The sequence below is a fragment of the Aedes albopictus genome, chromosome 3 (assembly GCF_035046485.1).
Source record: "Aedes albopictus strain Foshan chromosome 3, AalbF5, whole genome shotgun sequence".
Classification (NCBI taxonomy): Eukaryota; Metazoa; Arthropoda; class Insecta; order Diptera; family Culicidae; genus Aedes; species Aedes albopictus.
Genome location: NC_085138.1, coordinates 129,899,889 through 129,917,316, shown reverse-complemented (window position 1 = coordinate 129,917,316; position 17,428 = coordinate 129,899,889). Strand labels below are relative to the sequence as shown.

Sequence of the window (17,428 nt, the reverse complement as noted above, 5' to 3'; positions counted from 1 at the left end):
GGTCCAATGATTTATCCAGGATATCCTTCCGGGATTCCTCCAAGAACTTCTACTGGGATTCCTTGCAGATTACATATTCTGGAATTCATTCTGGAAGTTTCTTAAATTTTGCTCATGGAAATACTCCAGAAGTTTTTTTTTATTCTTTATGGAAGTACTCCAAGACTTGCTCTTGAGTTCCATATAAAATTCCTCCAACAGCTTCTTAAGGAATATCTCCAACAGTTTTGCAGGGAATATCAACACGAGCGATTTCAGAGATTCTTTCAATAGTTTCTTCCCAGATAAAAATCTGAAGACATTCCAAAAGGTTCTGGAGAAATCATAAAAAAAAACTCGTAAAAGAATCCCTGAAAGAACTTCTAGAATAATTTCATAGGAATCTTCTGGAGGAATCTCGGAAGGAATTTCTAGAGAATTCCATGAAAGAATCTCTGAAGGAATCCCGTATGGAGTTACAGGAGTAATCCTGGAGAGAACTCCTGGAAGTTCTGAACAAATCCTAAACAAATTGCTGGAATAATATCTGAGGGAACTCCCTTAGGTATCCCAGAAAGAGCTCCTGGAGCAATCCTGAACTAATTTCGAGAGAGATCTAGGATGGAATTTCTGCAGAAATCCCAAGCAGAAATTCTGAGGGAATCCCAGAGCAATTCTCGTAGGGATCTCGGAACGAATTCCTGGAATTCAGAAAGATTTCATAATAAAATGGTAAATGACTATTTTTTTTACCAGGAATAGTGTATTACGTAAAGCTAATACTATACAAATTTCATCAAAATCGGTTGAAAATTGGTGGAGATATCGTTGAAACAAGAATTTTGCCATTTGAGAAGTTTGAGCAAACGAACGTTTTAAAAAATATCACTTCTTCACCGTTATAGCTCTAGATTCAAAAATACTGAACCGATTTCAATCAAAACTGTTCTGTATGTAAAGCATACATGTAGAAATATTGTGTAGAAATTTCATTCAATTCGTATCTAGCCGTAATAAAGTTATAGCCGTATGTGGCACAAAGTCACAATAAGCAACAATGTTTTTTTTTGTATCGTGACATTCACACAGTTATAACTTAAAAAGTTTTCAAGCAATTTGGCTAAGAACAGTTTTTATAATGGTTTTACAGTTTCATATGCTAATAAAAATCGGAACAGTCATGACAGTTGTACAAACAAAATAGTACACACGGAATAAAATGGTTAAAATGTACCTAAAATATGCCTTGAAGCGATTTGAGTTTTGAATACTAGAAAAACGTATTGAACCGATTTTAAAATTTTATTGCCAGTTTATTGATACTCTGTTAAGAACTTCGAGTCAAATTTTCAGACGTCTTGACGAGTTACATCAAAATTATAGCCTTTACAATTTTTAAAACGGATGAAAAAATTTGCTAAAATCTTATTTTACGATATTACCAATATCTGCGCCAACACCAAACTGAATTTGTTGTCATTGTTATGGTATTAGCTACACGTTATATATTATTCCTGATTAAAAAAATATTTGATTTTGTGAACGCAATCAAAAGCTATACATTATTTTCTGTGTCCAAATTTCATCGAATACAGTCTTTACTTCTCATGGTTCTAGTGCACCATAGAACATTTTATTCAACAAACGAAATGAAATGATTATGATGCAACAGTTTTTAGAATCATTGTCTCCTCATCAGCTTAACTCAAATGCTATTTACTTTTTTCAATAGTCGAACTATTTATAAACAATTCAGTTTTGGAGTGTCTTTATAAATTTTTAAACTTCGTAACGGCAAATTATTCAACCTCAAGAAATTCAATCTCGTGTTCAGATGCAGCCATGCTGAGGGACGACGGAGCATACATTATAGAGCGACACGGCTAAATACTAATGCACACTGTGAACGCGCAAGCGCGAAAGAAGAAACACAAAGAAAGAGAAATGTCCCTTTTACTCACAGAATAATACATCGACATATTATTCCGTACGGAAGATCAACAACATGACTGACAGCATCGCATGACAGTGCCATCTGTTGGCAAATCTTTCTGGCTGCAAATTACTTATCAACTGCGAACGCTTAAGTAATTTTGATTGCAAAAGTTTTACGTGACCATTACTTGTCCTATCTTTTTACACAGTACTTACCAGGTGGAAACTAGCCATTATGTTGAAATTATCGTTCTGGTGTTCATAGTTCTTGCCTTATGCCTACAAGTCGTCGGCTTAGAATAGCATTAAGGACTACCTGTTCTGGGTATTAAAGTCCACGAAACAGGTAACCTTAATTCAAGGTGTCATGCGACTCGTGCCGAGGGATGAATGGCCAAGGCACACTGGGCCACGAGCGGGATCTAGCAAGTAAAAACCTCTAGCGTTTTGGGAGTACATTTTTTTGAGTTGGTGTCTTCGGAGACTTGTATTTATTTTACCTGTACTTTTATGTGGTGAAGAAAATTAGTTGGTAATTTTGCCGCATAGATGGCGCCTCGATACTAACTTTTTTGTCTTACGTCCTAGAGGTTTCCCGTCTGCTGCAAAGTTGTAGAGCGTGCAAAAATAAGTAAAGTCGTCGAAGACACCAAAGTTGTGTAACTTCAAATAACAAAGTTAGATTAAAAATAGTAAAATTTATGTGAAAATCACGTTTTCATGATTATTTTGAATGTTCATCGCAAATTTATCAATTTTAACACTTCACACGTGTGAATCAAAGTAGCCTGTGTCTGATGATACCAACTTTACAATTTTTCGGGACGTTCAAAATGGTTTTTTATGGCAAAATAGTAAAAATTACTATGATTTTAGTAGCAGTTTTTTCAAAAAGCTGCAAATTTCGACTTAAATTGATGCTTGCTTCAAAATATACCACTCAAGATCTATTAAATCTGAAAGTTTGCCGGAGGTATAATTTGGTACTTTTGAGATATCTTGTTTTAAAATATTGATGTTTTTATACCTAAATTATTTTGAAAGAGTTGCAATTCTTTATTCCGGAGTTGTCCTGCCATTAGATCCTCACGGATCACTTTTAAATAAAAAGTTTTATGTTTACCCATCGTCTTAATTACTTGAAATTGACGTTTTGTGTTCAATTGTCTTGCGCATCAATGTATGTAATCGACAATGCACATATATGTATTGGTCTATTGAAAGAAAATAAAATATAATGCTGTTTGATCCTGTGTGAGTGACTAACGTTAGTGCAAAGTTCCGGTATACCAATCCGTGGAATCAATAATGATTTTCAGTTAACTCAACGTACATATGTTTACATGGATATTGATGAAATTATGAAAAAAAAACTTAGCTCACCAATGCCGTGTCATTAATTGGCACTGTGACTTAGTGAGTAAAGCACTTGTATAAGAGTCGTGAATTCAAATCTCATCTTGAGCTGAAGATTGTTTTATAATATAACCAATAATTTATTCATTTGTACATATGTACGTTGAGTTAATTGAAAATCATTATTGACCACACGGATTGGTATTACGAAACTTCGCACTTGCGTGAGTCGCTCACACAGGGCCAAAAACCATCATAATTTCTTTCTTTCAATAGACCAGTAAATATATGAGCACTGTTGATTCAACAAATTGATACACAAAACAATTGAACATAAAACGTCAATTTTTGCGTTGGGTAAACATAAAACTCTTAATTGAAAAGTGATCCGTGAGTATCTACTGGCAGGACAACTCCGGAATATCCCGAGATGAACTAGCCTAGGATTAAAAATCTCGTTAATACAGACAAAACTCTGGAATAAAACAAAACTCTCTTTCAAAATAATTTAGATTTGAAAACATCATTATTAAAAAAACAAGATATCTCAAAAACACCAAATTATACCTCCGGTAAGCTTTCAGATTAAATAGATCTTGAGTGGTATATTTTGAAGCAAGCATCAAATTTAGCTGAAATTTGCAGCTTTTTGAAAAAAAAAATGTTAGTAAAAATCATAGTAATTTTTACTAGAATGGCCAAAAAACCATTTCAAAGGTCCAAAAAATGGTAAAGTTGGTATCATCAGACACAGACTACTTTGATTAACACGTGTGAAGTGTTAAAATTGATAAATTTGCGATGAACATTCAAAATAGTCATGAAAACGTGATTTTCACGTAAATTTTATTTTTTTTTCACATAACTTTGTTATTTGAAGTCACACAACTTTGGTGTCTTGGACGACTTTACTTATTTTTGCACGCTCTACAACTTTGCAGAAGACGGGAAACCTCTAGGACGTAAGACAAAAAAGTTAGCGCCACCTATACGGCAAAATTACCAACTAATTTTCTTCACCACATAAAAGTACAGGTAAAATAAATACAAGTCTCAGAAGACACCAACTCAAAAAAATGTACTCCCAAAACGCTAGAGGTTTTTACTTGCTAGATCCCGCTCGTGGCCCAGTGTGCAAGGGGTTCAAAACATATTCTATTGTTAACAGAGCGTGTGAGATAGCTGGGCACCCCTTACAATTATTTTTTTTTCTTGTCGTAGGACTCTGGTGTGCGCAAACTTCTTGACTTTGCTAGTCGTAAAATTAAAAAATAGACTTGAACTCAAATTCGAATAGTAGCGTACGTAGTAGTAAGGAAAACCCCTTCTTAACCTGCCTAGTACATGTACGTTGGGAACAACTCGCTGATGTAGTGCTCGATCTGGGTCAATTACCCTATTGCAAAAGGAGGATAATGAGTGGGCTGGCTATGTCTCTCCTGCGGAGGGTGAATACTTGAAGCTGTAGCAGAGCAGTACGCGTAAGAGTGGAGAATTCCACTATAATCCTGGCTAGCACGCCAAGAAGGGTCAGTAATGGACGGAGGGTGATTGCAGACAATATTTGCTGAAAATCTTCCAATGACTCCTGAGAGCTAATTCCAAACTGCAATCTTTCCTGAAGAAATCCCAACTGGAATTCGTGAAAATATATATCTAGAGGAATCCTTGATGAAATGCATGGAGGAGTAGACATGCAGGATTTTTTTTCTGCATTCTGTTTTCCGTCTGGAAATTTTTGAAAGAAAAATATCTGGAAAAGCTTTTGCATTCATGAATATATCCGAGGATAAATCTCTGGAAAATTCTTATAGGAATTTTCTCCAGGATTCCAACAGCCCTTTAAATGATATCCTGGAGGAGTCCCAGGACGGAATCCCGGAGAGATTCATGGAGACATATCTGAAGTATTCAATCGTGGCAAACATTCCTGGAGCAATACCAAGAGAAATAATGGGGAGAAATCCATTTGGAATTTCTCCAGGAATTCCTGCTGGGACTTCTCCAGAAATTCCCCCTGGGATTTCTCTAGAAATTTTGCTACGATTGCTTCATGAATATCTCCAAGGATTTCCCTACATGCTTCCACAAATTCTTTCTTGGATTTCTTCAACTATTCTTTCTAAGATTTTCCATGACATTTTGTTAAGATTTTCAAGCATTTATAGCTGAGATGTATCCAGTGTTTGCTATTGAGCGTCCTCCAGGAGTGGTTGAAGGATTCAATCAGGAACTGCTTTAGGATTCATAGTGAACATTCCTGGTGGGTTTTCGCCCGAAATTTGTGAAGGCATCTCAGCAGCATTCCGGGAAAATTTCCTAGGAGAAATTTCTGAAGGAATAACAGAAGAAACGTCTTAAGATATGCATGAACCTCTTGAGGAGTTACACGAAGATTTTTTAAAGGAATTTTGAAAAGTATTCTAAGAGAAATTTCTGTATGAGTAATTGAAGAAATCCCTAGAGGAACTACAACGAGTATTTTCGGAGGTATCAATGGAGAAAACAGATTTGGAAGCATTTCTGAAGGAATCGCAAGAGGAATTCCTAGAGGAATAGTAGAAGAAAAAACGTTGGAAACCCCACATAAGAAATTTATGGATAAATTACTTTCGAAAGGAACAATCCTAGAAAAAGTTTCTGGAGAAATAAAAAAACGGCATTCATTCAGGAACTTCTGGAGGAATCTTTGTAGAACATCCACAGCAGGAAACGTTGAAGTAATCTTAAGAAGAATCACAGTTGAAAAGAACATATACAGCAATCCAAGGTTTCCTCCAGAAACTCCTCCTGTAGTTCTTTGGGTGATTTTCTGGATGAAAGTTGCGAAACAGATTCTGCTCTAGTTAAGGCGTTACGCCAAGAAGAAAAAACGCAGTAGCTGTAATTTATCACCAGGAACAACTTTGTGGAATACACGAAATTAAATAAAAAAAATAAATAAAATAAAAAAACACCATAACCCTTTCGGGACGAAGCACAAAAATGTGAAATTTCCATACAAATGGCTCAACTTTGGCTCTCCAGAACTATTAGATTTCCCAACAAAACAACAATTATTTTCCCTCATTTGGAAGCACTACTCTTTATCTTTCGATTTCTAGCTTTGACTACCTAGATAAATCGGAAATAAAAAATATGCGGCAGATAAAACTCCTTCATGTTTTACGGTTTTTGTCCACTTTTTGTTTACCTTGTTGTGGTAAATCCCACAGGCAACGTAAACAAAACTTTGTTTACACACATACAAGTATAAGTAATGGCTGAATTATGGAAACAGTTTACATTACTCAAAACAAAGTCTAAACAGATGAAAAAGATATGCAAACTTGTTACCGTTCAACAGCACAATTGTGCTGGTTCGTCACGAAAGGGATAAGGGAGCGTCCATAAATGACGTATTATTTTGGGCCGATTTTTTACTCCCCATGCTCCTCCCCATGCTACGTGATTTATGGACGCTATCGGCTTTCGATGACATCGACGATGCAGCTGTTCGGGCTCGTTTGGAAGTTAATCATCAATGTTAAATTCTTTTCCCGATCAGCCTAGATAGCTGTGTAGTATCGGTAGCGGTTGTCTCAATTGGCGAAGAATAACACTACGGACCGCCTGATCCAGTGGAAAGAGTCCACTAAACAGGTGACGCCTAATTCATGGTGTTATGCGGCTTTATGCTTATCGTGCCAAGAAATGAATGGTTAGGGGGGTCTAATAAAACCCTAACCACAAACGGAACCTGTTGAGAATTAGGGTGTCCTCCACAGTTTTACGCCCTTACTGCACTAACCGGAGCAATAGTGCAGTGGGCCTTGCGTTTCTCCGAGATAATCAGTTGTCCTTCTTAAGTCTCAAATTTGAGGCTAAATAAGGGCGGGATTATTCAAATGTTGTAAATTAGCTAATATTACTACCTATATGGGTTCGCTTAATGCGTTTTCGCCATTGGCGTTTTTCAATTGACGCCGATTTGGTTTGTCGTTGATGTTTCCTTTTTGTGCTGTGATTGTGAAGAGTGTAATCCTGTCTAGTTTGGGTAGTGGCTACAGCTAGAGAACCTCAAATCAGTTTTCAGCGTAACAAGCGGGCGTAGCCCAAGTGGCTCTACTTCAAAAAGTTAAGTTTCGTAGGGTAACTTCTGTATAGGTTACCCTGTGAACCCAGTTTTGCTTCTTTCATTATAAATGAAGTGTCGTGCCTCGAGCATGCTATATCTTAGAATAACGTTAACATTATGTTTCAACCGTTCCTTATGGATACCTTAAACCAAGCTCTGTATTCCGCATCTTTTCGCTGATATTTGGCAGCATTGCTACGATTACATCATCTGAAGTAGCTTAAACATTAATTTGAGATGCTTCAGTTTGATGGATTACTTAGGTTCATGGGTAACTTAACATAGAATTGCACCTAATCCAACCCGGCATGAGCAGAATTTGTCATGAGTTGACTGCTTGGCATGTGTCAGATGAGGCGTCTCCATTTGACCTTCTTTGCACTTTTGAGTGTTCCTTCGCATGGGTATGGGCTATGAGCTCTCGTTGCGCTTATGCGTTCATTCCCTCTTCTAGGGCACCCCTTCCTATTTCATTACCTTTCCTTTCCTAATCCCATTCCATCCCTTGTCCCATTCTCCCTCAGATAAATGATGAAATAGGCTTATATGTATGGCGATGGCACAAATGTCCCAAATGGAGGATAACGTGCCTCTGGAGCCGGCCTTCTGATACCTGATGGGGAATTTCACTTGCCGTGCATAAAAAACTTTGTCCACGACCGCAAAGTGATCTGCCTCCAGTGACAGTGAAGCTGATCATGCAGTCAACTAAGAGGTCTGATATTTTTCAGCTTTGCCTATGCGTTGAGCTCGAAATTTATCAAGAATATGTGCTTTCTATAAGTTTACCAAATCCATGATGGTTTTGAGAAAACAAATCTTGCTGGAACACTTTGACATCAGCCGATGAAAAGATCATGAGTACATATTCGTCGAGAAAGACTCTACAGTGGTTGATCGGTTTTATAGCGGTCAAATAAAATTTTACCGTGATATAAACGAAACCGTGAATTTAGCGAAACGAGAAATAAAAGTAATTTTTTTTATCCAAAATCGTTCAGCTGAAAAATATATAAGTCGTAGCTTATATTTTTTAACTGTTTTGGTGGACTGGACAATACTGTATTGATTATATATTGATTTCGGAATGTTTTAAAACAAGAGTGATAAAAACGAAATGAAAATCGTGATATAATCGAACAGAAAACCGTGAATTTGGGCGAACAGTGATTAAAATGACTAGTGATAAAACCGAAACGACACTGTACCACCACTAGGTGGAATAATCTGGTTTTTGTTCCAGGGATTCGTTCGCGTGGACTGAACATTCATGGTTTATTACCCACTCCCTCCTCCCCGTGGACAAGCGGGGACTTTTCATTGACCCTACCCACTCCCCAAATGTTCACATGGGCATCTTAAAAAAATTACAAGTGTTGGCGAATACGCCGCGCCTCTATGGTGTCGGTGTCTCTAGGCGACCTGATTGATTACCCCTCGCCGATAATAGCGGAGAAAGTGAAATGACACGGGACGACAGTTCCCTACACAGTTATACTGGTGAGTCTGTATCGTTCATAAGAGACACAATAGATGTGACAACTGAAAAATTGCAGATCATGTTGTGTTGCTGGCATGCAAGATTCAATATTAAAACTAAAGATCTTGAATTGCTTTCAAATAGTCATTAAGTGAAGTTATACTAATATTCAAAGTGAAATAGTTTCCTATCTAAAGGTAGTGGCATGCAATTACGAAATTATATATGTTTCTAATGTGTTGTGTAGTTTGACAGGAATCTTAAAGCAACTACATATCATACCCTTAACCTAAATTAAGAATTATAAACTAGTGGGGTAAAAAAAAAACTATCAACTAAAACACATGCAATTACTTACGTTTAACTTAAAATTACAGTACGGATTAGTAGTGCGACTTGAGTGACGATTGAACATATTGCTCGGCGCGAATCAGGAGAAACAGATAGCGACATAGCTTGACCAACATTAGACTGGTTCATAGACTAGACTCAAATTGGACGTATGTAAGACGGGACTAAACGTAAGTTAGAACGAACCTTTTTCTTTATTTGATAATCAACCAACACATATTGCTGCATCGTTACAAACAAGAATTATACCTATTACAGGAAAATAATAATCCACCTACCAGTAAATCCAATAACGGTCGTTTAATTCCGGGATTATTATTTTGGAAAATTTTCCCTTGTTGGCAGTTCCCAACAAATTATTATTTTCGTTTATATACGAAAAACGAAACAGTCGGTCATGTCAAGTCGAACCCTTCGGTCGGGCAAAGTGGTTGGTGAGAACGGTAGTGCAAATAGTGGTGTGCAAGTGGTGGTCACGGCAGATCCAGAGGAGTCGTTTCCCGGGCGGACATGCCAGGTGTGCCGAGGATTGGATTCTGACGAGATGGTGCGATGCGACGTGTGTTCCAAGTGGCATCACTTCCGGTGTGTAGGAGTCACGCAGCAAATAGAGAATTTTCCCTGGAGTTGTGCCAAATGCGAATCAGCGAAAGGTGTTCAGGAAACTAGTTCTACTGCAGCTCTTCTTCAAGGTGGTGAAGGTCCTTCAGGGCAGTCGTTCGATTCGTACACGAATAGACTCGCAGTACCACCACAGCATCAACTTCAACATCAACACCAGCAGCAGTCACAGCAACAGCGGCAGCAGCGACCTGATGTAACGGCTAGCCAACAAGCCATCTCGTTTGCACGTGATAAGGCGAACCAAACTAAAGAAGCCGATCAAGCACCGTTCGTTACTTCTCTACAGTGGGTCGTATCTCCTTCTCGAAACGAATCCAAAACTTCATCGGAATCTTCAAGTCGATCTTCACAAACTCTTGCTAAGCTGAAACTCCAAATGCTGGAGGAGGTGAGGAACATCGAGCGTCGTGAAGCAGAGCGGCAAAGAATTATAGCTGCAGAGGAAGCAGAAAAGGAGAAAGCCTTCGTGGAGCAAAAGTACCAGCTACTGGAGCGAGCCTTGAGCGATAACGGTTCATCTAAAAGCGGTTCGATCACCCGAACGCGAAACTGGATCACAGCCACAAATGCTTTCCACAGTGAGCCAACAGCCGATCAAGGCAAAGGTCTAGTCAACGCGAACATTCCGGCGGGCCAGATGCAGGTTTGGAACCCAGCAGTTGTGCGAGCTGGTAGTACTCGCTCGTCGCTAGTAGAACCAACCCCTCCAGATCCATTTCCAGTACCGGAGTCTATGCTAAACTTCCCAGCAGATCAACCGGCATTGAACTCCGGAATGCGGCGGTTAGCTCTCGGGTCAACGGATCGAGCTCCGCGGCCGACACAGCCTCAACCGATTCCAAATGTCGAGCCTTCACGTCGAGTGTCGATGGCAGAGGTATCCCACTCTAACGGACACGGAGTAGCTGCACCGACTCAACACATGGAAGGAAACCCATTGCGTCAATTTCCACATAACGTGTCAGTTCCGGAGTACCAACGATTCGGCCCACACTCGAACCAACCACCGATTCATCAGCAGAACCATCTCCATTCATCTACCATGCAAGACCATCGATTCTACGACCAAGATGGAGAAGTAGAAAGTGATCAATACCCGATCACTCGGAAGCAGTTGGCTGCCCGACAAGCCTTTTCAAAAGATCTTCCAACGTTTTCAGGAGATCCGGAAGAGTGGCCTTTGTTTTTATCCACCTTCAACAGCACTACCGCTCTGTGTGGGTTCACCAATGATGAGAATATCGTCCGCCTGCAGCGAAGCTTAAAGGGTCGAGCGTATGAAGCGGTCAAAAGCCGACTGCTCCACCCAACGAACGTCAGCGGTGTCATGTCGACGCTCAAAATGTTGTTCGGGCAACCAGAAGTTATCGTTCACTCGATGATGGCGAAGATAAACTCTGTCCCGGCACTGAGAGAGGATAAATTAGAAAGCATCGTAGATTTTGCCGTCAGCGTTCAAAATTTCTGTGCAACCGTGGACGCGTGTGGATTGGATGAATACTTCTATAATATGACCTTCCTCCACCAACTCGTGAACAAACTGCCCCCTTCGATCAAGTTGAGTTGGGCACAGTACCGTTTATCACTACCGACAGTGAATTTGTCATCTTTCAGCAGTTGGCTTTATTCTCTAGCAGAAGCTGCTAGCGCCGTTACCATCCCATACAATACCTTCGAATCCAAATCTGCACGTAGTGACTCCCGAGCGACGAACAAGGGCAACTCATTCGTCAACGCTCATTCTGAGGAAACATCACCAGATCATAGCTCTACAGCGTCATTAAACGCGAATGGTGCAGCCAATAGCTGCCCAGTATGCAAGGGAAGCTGCAAGTCGATCACGAAATGCGCACGTTTTCTGGAATTCTCACGCGATTCTCGTTGGGCCACTGTTCGAGATCTAGGCCTTTGCCGCCGATGTCTACGCCAACATAAGGGTGGATGTCAAGCCAAACTGTGTGGCAGGAATGGGTGTGAGCTGAAGCACCATGAGCTGCTGCACAACGAGCAGAAGAGCGCGCCGTGGAGAGCAAACACTTCTTCAAGTGATACTAGCAGATCATCACCGAATCAACGTGAGGAATCCACTTCACTCCCAATGCAAGATTCCACCGATCACGGGTGCCATACTCACCAAGTCACCTCTAGTCAGGTGTTGTTTCGCTACCTACCCGTAGTGCTACATGGAAAACACCGATCTATCGAGACATTTGCCTTTTTGGACGACGGATCCGAGCTCACCTTACTTGACGAGGAGCTTGCGGATGAACTACAGCTAGAGGGAGAAGAATCATCGCTATGCCTGCTTTGGACTGGAGGAGCAAAACGTCGAGAGGATTGCTCAAAAATCGTTCAGCTAGAGGTAGCCGCAAAACACAACGATTCCAAGAAGTACACTATGCATGGAGTACGCACGGTTTCTGAACTACTTCTTCCATCGCAAACACTCAACTTCGAAGAGTTGTCTGAGCGGTACCAGCATCTCAAGGGCCTCCCGATTATCTCATATCAAGATGTCCGGCCAAGAATTCTTATCGGGATGAAAGATCAACACCTCAGCCTTGTCCAGAAGAACCGCGAGGGAGCGCTACATGAGCCAATCGCCGTTAAAACTCGGCTAGGATGGACGGTTTGTGGAGGAGGAACCCTCGAAAATGCCGCCAATTTGGTACACTCGGTGTTTCATATCTGCACCTGTGAATCAGCTTCGGATGAAAACCTTCATAAAATGATGAAGGAATACTTCGCAGTAGACAGTTTAGGAATTTTTCAGTCAAAACAACCTCTACTTTCGGCAGACGAAGAACGAGCGCAAACGCTGCTAAAGACTCGAACAGTGTTGAAGGAAAACTGCTATGAAACAGGATTATTATGGCGTTACGATGATGTTCGACTGCCCGACAGTTTTCCGATGGCTCTTCGACGGCTGCAGTGCCTCAGAAAAAGGATGGATAAAGACCCCCAGCTAGCGGATGCCCTCAACCAAAAGATCATCGATCTCGTCGAAAAAAACTATGCCAGAAAGCTCACCGATGACGAACTTTCTGAAAGTTTCGCACGTACGTGGTATCTGCCGATATTTCCAGTAACGAACCCCAACAAGCCGGGAAAAATTCGAATGGTGTGGGATGCTGCCGCGGTCGCCCACGGAGTATCTCTAAACTCTGTTCTGCTCAAGGGACCGGACCAACTCTGCGAACTTTTCACCATATTGGTTCAATTCCGTGAAGGCAGGATTGCTTTAACGGGAGACGTGCGTGAAATGTTCCTGCAAGTGCGCATGCGACCCGATGACCAGCAATGTCAGCGATTCCTCTGGTATGAAGGAAATGGGGCACTCTCAGTCTACGTTTTGCAGGTGATGACATTTGGGGCGTGCTGCTCTCCTAGTAGTGCTCAGTTTGTGAAAAACCTGAATGCCCAGCGTTTCAAAGGGGACTATCCAGCGGCAGTTGAAGTAATTCAGAAGCGTCACTACGTTGATGACATGCTGGTAAGTGTATCAACAGAAGATGAAGCTATTACACTCGCGCAACAGGTGAAGAAGGTACACGCAGAAGGTGGCTTCGAAATTCGTAATTGGATCAGCAACTCCAGGCGTGTAGCAGACACCTTAGATGAGGACCCCGCTGAAGAAAAGAACCTCGACCTTTCGCCAGAACTAGCCACGGAGAAGGTGCTTGGCATGTGGTGGAGTACCGACCTGGATACCTTTACATTCAAAGTTGGATGGGATCGCTACGGCCGAGCTCTGCTGCAAGGACAGCAGCGTCCAACGAAACGCGAGATGCTTCGCGTGCTGATGTCCGTGTTTGACCCGCTTGGACTAATTGCCCAGTTTTTAATATACCTAAAAATCTTGCTCCAGGACGTCTGGCGCTCCGGCATCGGCTGGGATGATCAAGTCGACGATAACATTTTTGAACGTTGGCAAACCTGGCTCCAAGTACTCCCGCAAATCGAACATATCAGGATTCCTCGGTGCTACTTCGGCGCACAAAGATCAAACAATGGATACGCGCAGCTTCACACGTTTGTGGATGCCAGTGAAAACGGTATGGCAGCCGCCTGTTACCTACGTTTCACTTACGAGGATATAGTGGAATGCTGTATAGTCGCCGCAAAAACTAGGGTCGCGCCGTTGAAGTTTCTGTCTATTCCCCGAATGGAGCTTCAAGCGGCTTTACTTGGCGCCCGTCTGGCTCGTACAGTTTCGGAAGCTCTCACAATCCAGATCACCCGTAGAATTTTCTGGTCTGATTCCCAAGATGTCCTGTGCTGGATCAAATCCGATCACCGCCGTTACTCACCATTCGTAGCATTCCGGATTAGCGAGATCCTCGAATTGACGGAGATAATTGAGTGGAGGTACGTTCCCACCGATCAAAACGTTGCTGACGATGGAACGAAATGGAAAGGACTACCAGATCTTAAACCTCGAGCGAGGTGGTTTAGCGGCCCACAATTTCTACATCTCCCAGAAGAAGAGTGGCCACGCACGTCAAGAGGATCAACAAGCACCGAACTTGAGCTCCGTCCGAGTGCAATGACACACTTCGTCGCACCTAATCCCTTAGTAAACGTCAACGATTTCTCCAGTTGGAGAAGATTAGCTCGAGTCGTCGCACTGGTTCACCGATTCTCCAACAACTGCAAGCAGAAGCACCTGAAGAAACCTACTATGAGCGGTCCAATCACTAGTCAGGAAATAACATTGGCTGAAGCGTACCTACTTCGTCAAGCACAGCTGGAGTCCTACCCTGACGAAGTTGCTCTTCTTCAACGATCACGACACGATCAGAAGCTAACTAGAACACCGTTGCCGAAAGCAAGTTCGCTGCACCAAAAATCACCGTGGTTAGACCAGAATAGAGTTATGCGTATGCGAGGACGCATCGCCAATTGCGACTATGCAACCGAAGATGCTAAACATCCAGTTATCCTGCCCCGTGACCACCCCACCACTAAGTTAATCATTGCACACTTCCACCAAAGGTTTCATCATCAAAACCACGAGACCGTTATTAACGAAGTTCGTCAGAAATTCAGCATCCCACAACTTCGCTCGACGTATGCCAAAGTAAGAAATAGCTGTCAGCGGTGCAAGAATGACCGTGCAGCTCCCCAAGTTCCAATCATGGCGGACCTACCTGCAGCACGCTTAGACGCATTCTCCCGCCCATTCACGCATGCTGGTGTCGACCTGTTTGGGCCGTACGAAGTAGTCATCGGCCGTCGAGTAGAGAAGCGCTGGGGTATGCTTGTCACTTGCCTGACAATCCGTGCTATCCACGTCGAGGTTGTACACTCCCTCAGCACAGACTCGTGCATCATGGCCTTACGTAATTTCATTGCAAGAAGAGGGAAACCTCGAACCTTCTTCAGTGATCGCGGGACCAACTTCATCGGTGCCAACCGAGCACTCAAAGAAACGGAAAGTACAATCAATCAGGAACAGCTGATGAAGGAATTCGTAGATACCGACACTAGCTGGACGTTTCTGCCTCCAGCTTCACCGCACATGGGTGGAAGCTGGGAACGCCTAATCGGGAGCGTTAAGAAAAATCTTATGGCAATCCTACCAACTAAGAAGCTTACGGACGAAGTCTTGCGGAACCTACTAACCGAGGTTGAAAGCACTATCAACTCGAGACCACTGACGCATGTACCGGTCGACGATGATTCAGCCCCCGCTTTAACCCCAAACCATTTCCTGCTTGGATCATCAAATGGCTCAAAACCTTTGAGCAATGCCAACGATAACGGCGTTGCGCTTCGTCAAGGCTGGCGGCTATCCCAGGTCCAAGCCGACCGGTTCTGGAAACGATGGGTCACCGATTATCTTCCAGAGATAACCCGTCGCACAAAATGGTTTACGGATACTAAACCGATCGAGATCAACGACGTTGTAGTGATTGTCGACCCAAAATCTCCAAGGAACTGCTGGCCAAGGGGTCGGATAATTAATACCCTCCCCGGACGTGACGGCCAACCACGATCGGCAACGGTGAGGACTGCAAACGGTATCTACGAGCGCCCGGTAGCTAAGCTAGCCGTGCTAGATGTACGGCGCGTTTAGAAGTAAGCTGGCCAGGTGGCCACCGTACCTGGGGGGACTGTTGGCGAATACGCCGCGCCTCTATGGTGTCGGTGTCTCTAGGCGACCTGATTGATTACCCCTCGCCGATAATAGCGGAGAAAGTGAAATGACACGGGACGACAGTTCCCTACACAGTTATACTGGTGAGTCTGTATCGTTCATAAGAGACACAATAGATGTGACAACTGAAAAATTGCAGATCATGTTATGTTGCTGGCATGCAAGATTCAATATTAAAACTAAAGATCTTGAATTGCTTTCAAATAGTCATTAAGTGAAGTTATACTAATATTCAAAGTGAAATAGTTTCCTATCTAAAGGTAGTGGCATGCAATTACGAAATTATATATGTTTCTAATGTGTTGTGTAGTTTGACAGGAATCTTAAAGCAACTACATATCATACCCTTAACCTAAATTAAGAATTATAAACTAGTGGGGTAAAAAAAAAAACTATCAACTAAAACACATGCAATTACTTACGTTTAACTTAAAATTACAGTACGGATTAGTAGTGCGACTTGAGTGACGATTGAACATATTGCTCGGCGCGAATCAGGAGAAACAGATAGCGACATAGCTTGACCAACATTAGACTGGTTCATAGACTAGACTCAAATTGGACGTATGTAAGACGGGACTAAACGTAAGTTAGAACGAACCTTTTTCTTTATTTGATAATCAACCAACACATATTGCTGCATCGTTACAAACAAGAATTATACCTATTACAGGAAAATAATAATCCACCTACCAGTAAATCCAATAACGGTCGTTTAATTCCGGGATTATTATTTTGGAAAATTTTCCCTTGTTGGCAGTTCCCAACAACAAGAATCACAGCAAGTTTTCGAAAATGCATAGAGTATAGTCGAAACTTAATTATATTGCTGAGATTTAGACTTCAATATCCTATAGAAACATCTTAAGTTTTAAAGGAAGCTACAGAAAAGTGTTTGAGATAATCCTGAAAATCTCAACATTTTTTTTTTAAACTTCGAAGCTTCCTGACTGAAACACGAATATTTGCATGGTTCACACTTGAGTTTCAATCTCCAGAATATTCCTTGATGAAAAAAAACTAAATAACTAGAAATTCTGACAATTTAAAGCAAATTAGTCGGTAAATCAATACCACGACTTTTTTCCTTGAAAAAGTCACTTCTAACTAAAAGACAATGTATAATAAAATAAAATGTATTATTAAATGAACTATTATTGAAGAGAATCACATCAATAATGCGAATAATTTGTTTCGTTTGTAAACCTTGTTTCTTAATTATCATTAAATATCAATGTTGACCACGTGGCCAATTGACGAACCCCCATCCCCCCTTTTCGTGGACAAGCGTGAACTTTTCTCGACGAACCCCCTCCCCTGTCCTCCAAGTTGTCCACGTGGTATATGAACGGCCCCTAGCCTCTTTTCGAGTATAGAAAATTTTTCAACTAGGTTTTAAAACAGTTTAATTGCTACTCTTGATACG

General features: G+C 41.6%; 2 protein-coding genes across 4 annotated transcripts in view; one reads left to right on the top strand and one right to left on the bottom strand.

Annotated features, from left to right (window-relative positions):
* The window catches only part of LOC109405983 (chitin synthase chs-2), a 225,546-nt gene that overhangs the window by 88,705 nt on the left and 119,413 nt on the right, over positions 1-17,428 (bottom strand). The gene's annotated exons all lie outside the window — the stretch shown is intronic.
* Positions 9,616-15,921, top strand: LOC134290355 (uncharacterized). The gene has a single exon (XM_062857476.1). The coding sequence runs from the start codon at positions 9,616-9,618 to the stop codon at positions 15,919-15,921; it is 6,306 nt and encodes a 2,101-aa protein (XP_062713460.1).

Coding starts and splice junctions, on each gene's coding strand:
- LOC134290355 (XM_062857476.1), top strand. CDS start 9,616: ATGTCAAGTCGAACCCTTCGGTCGGGCAAAGTGGTTGGTGAGAACGGT.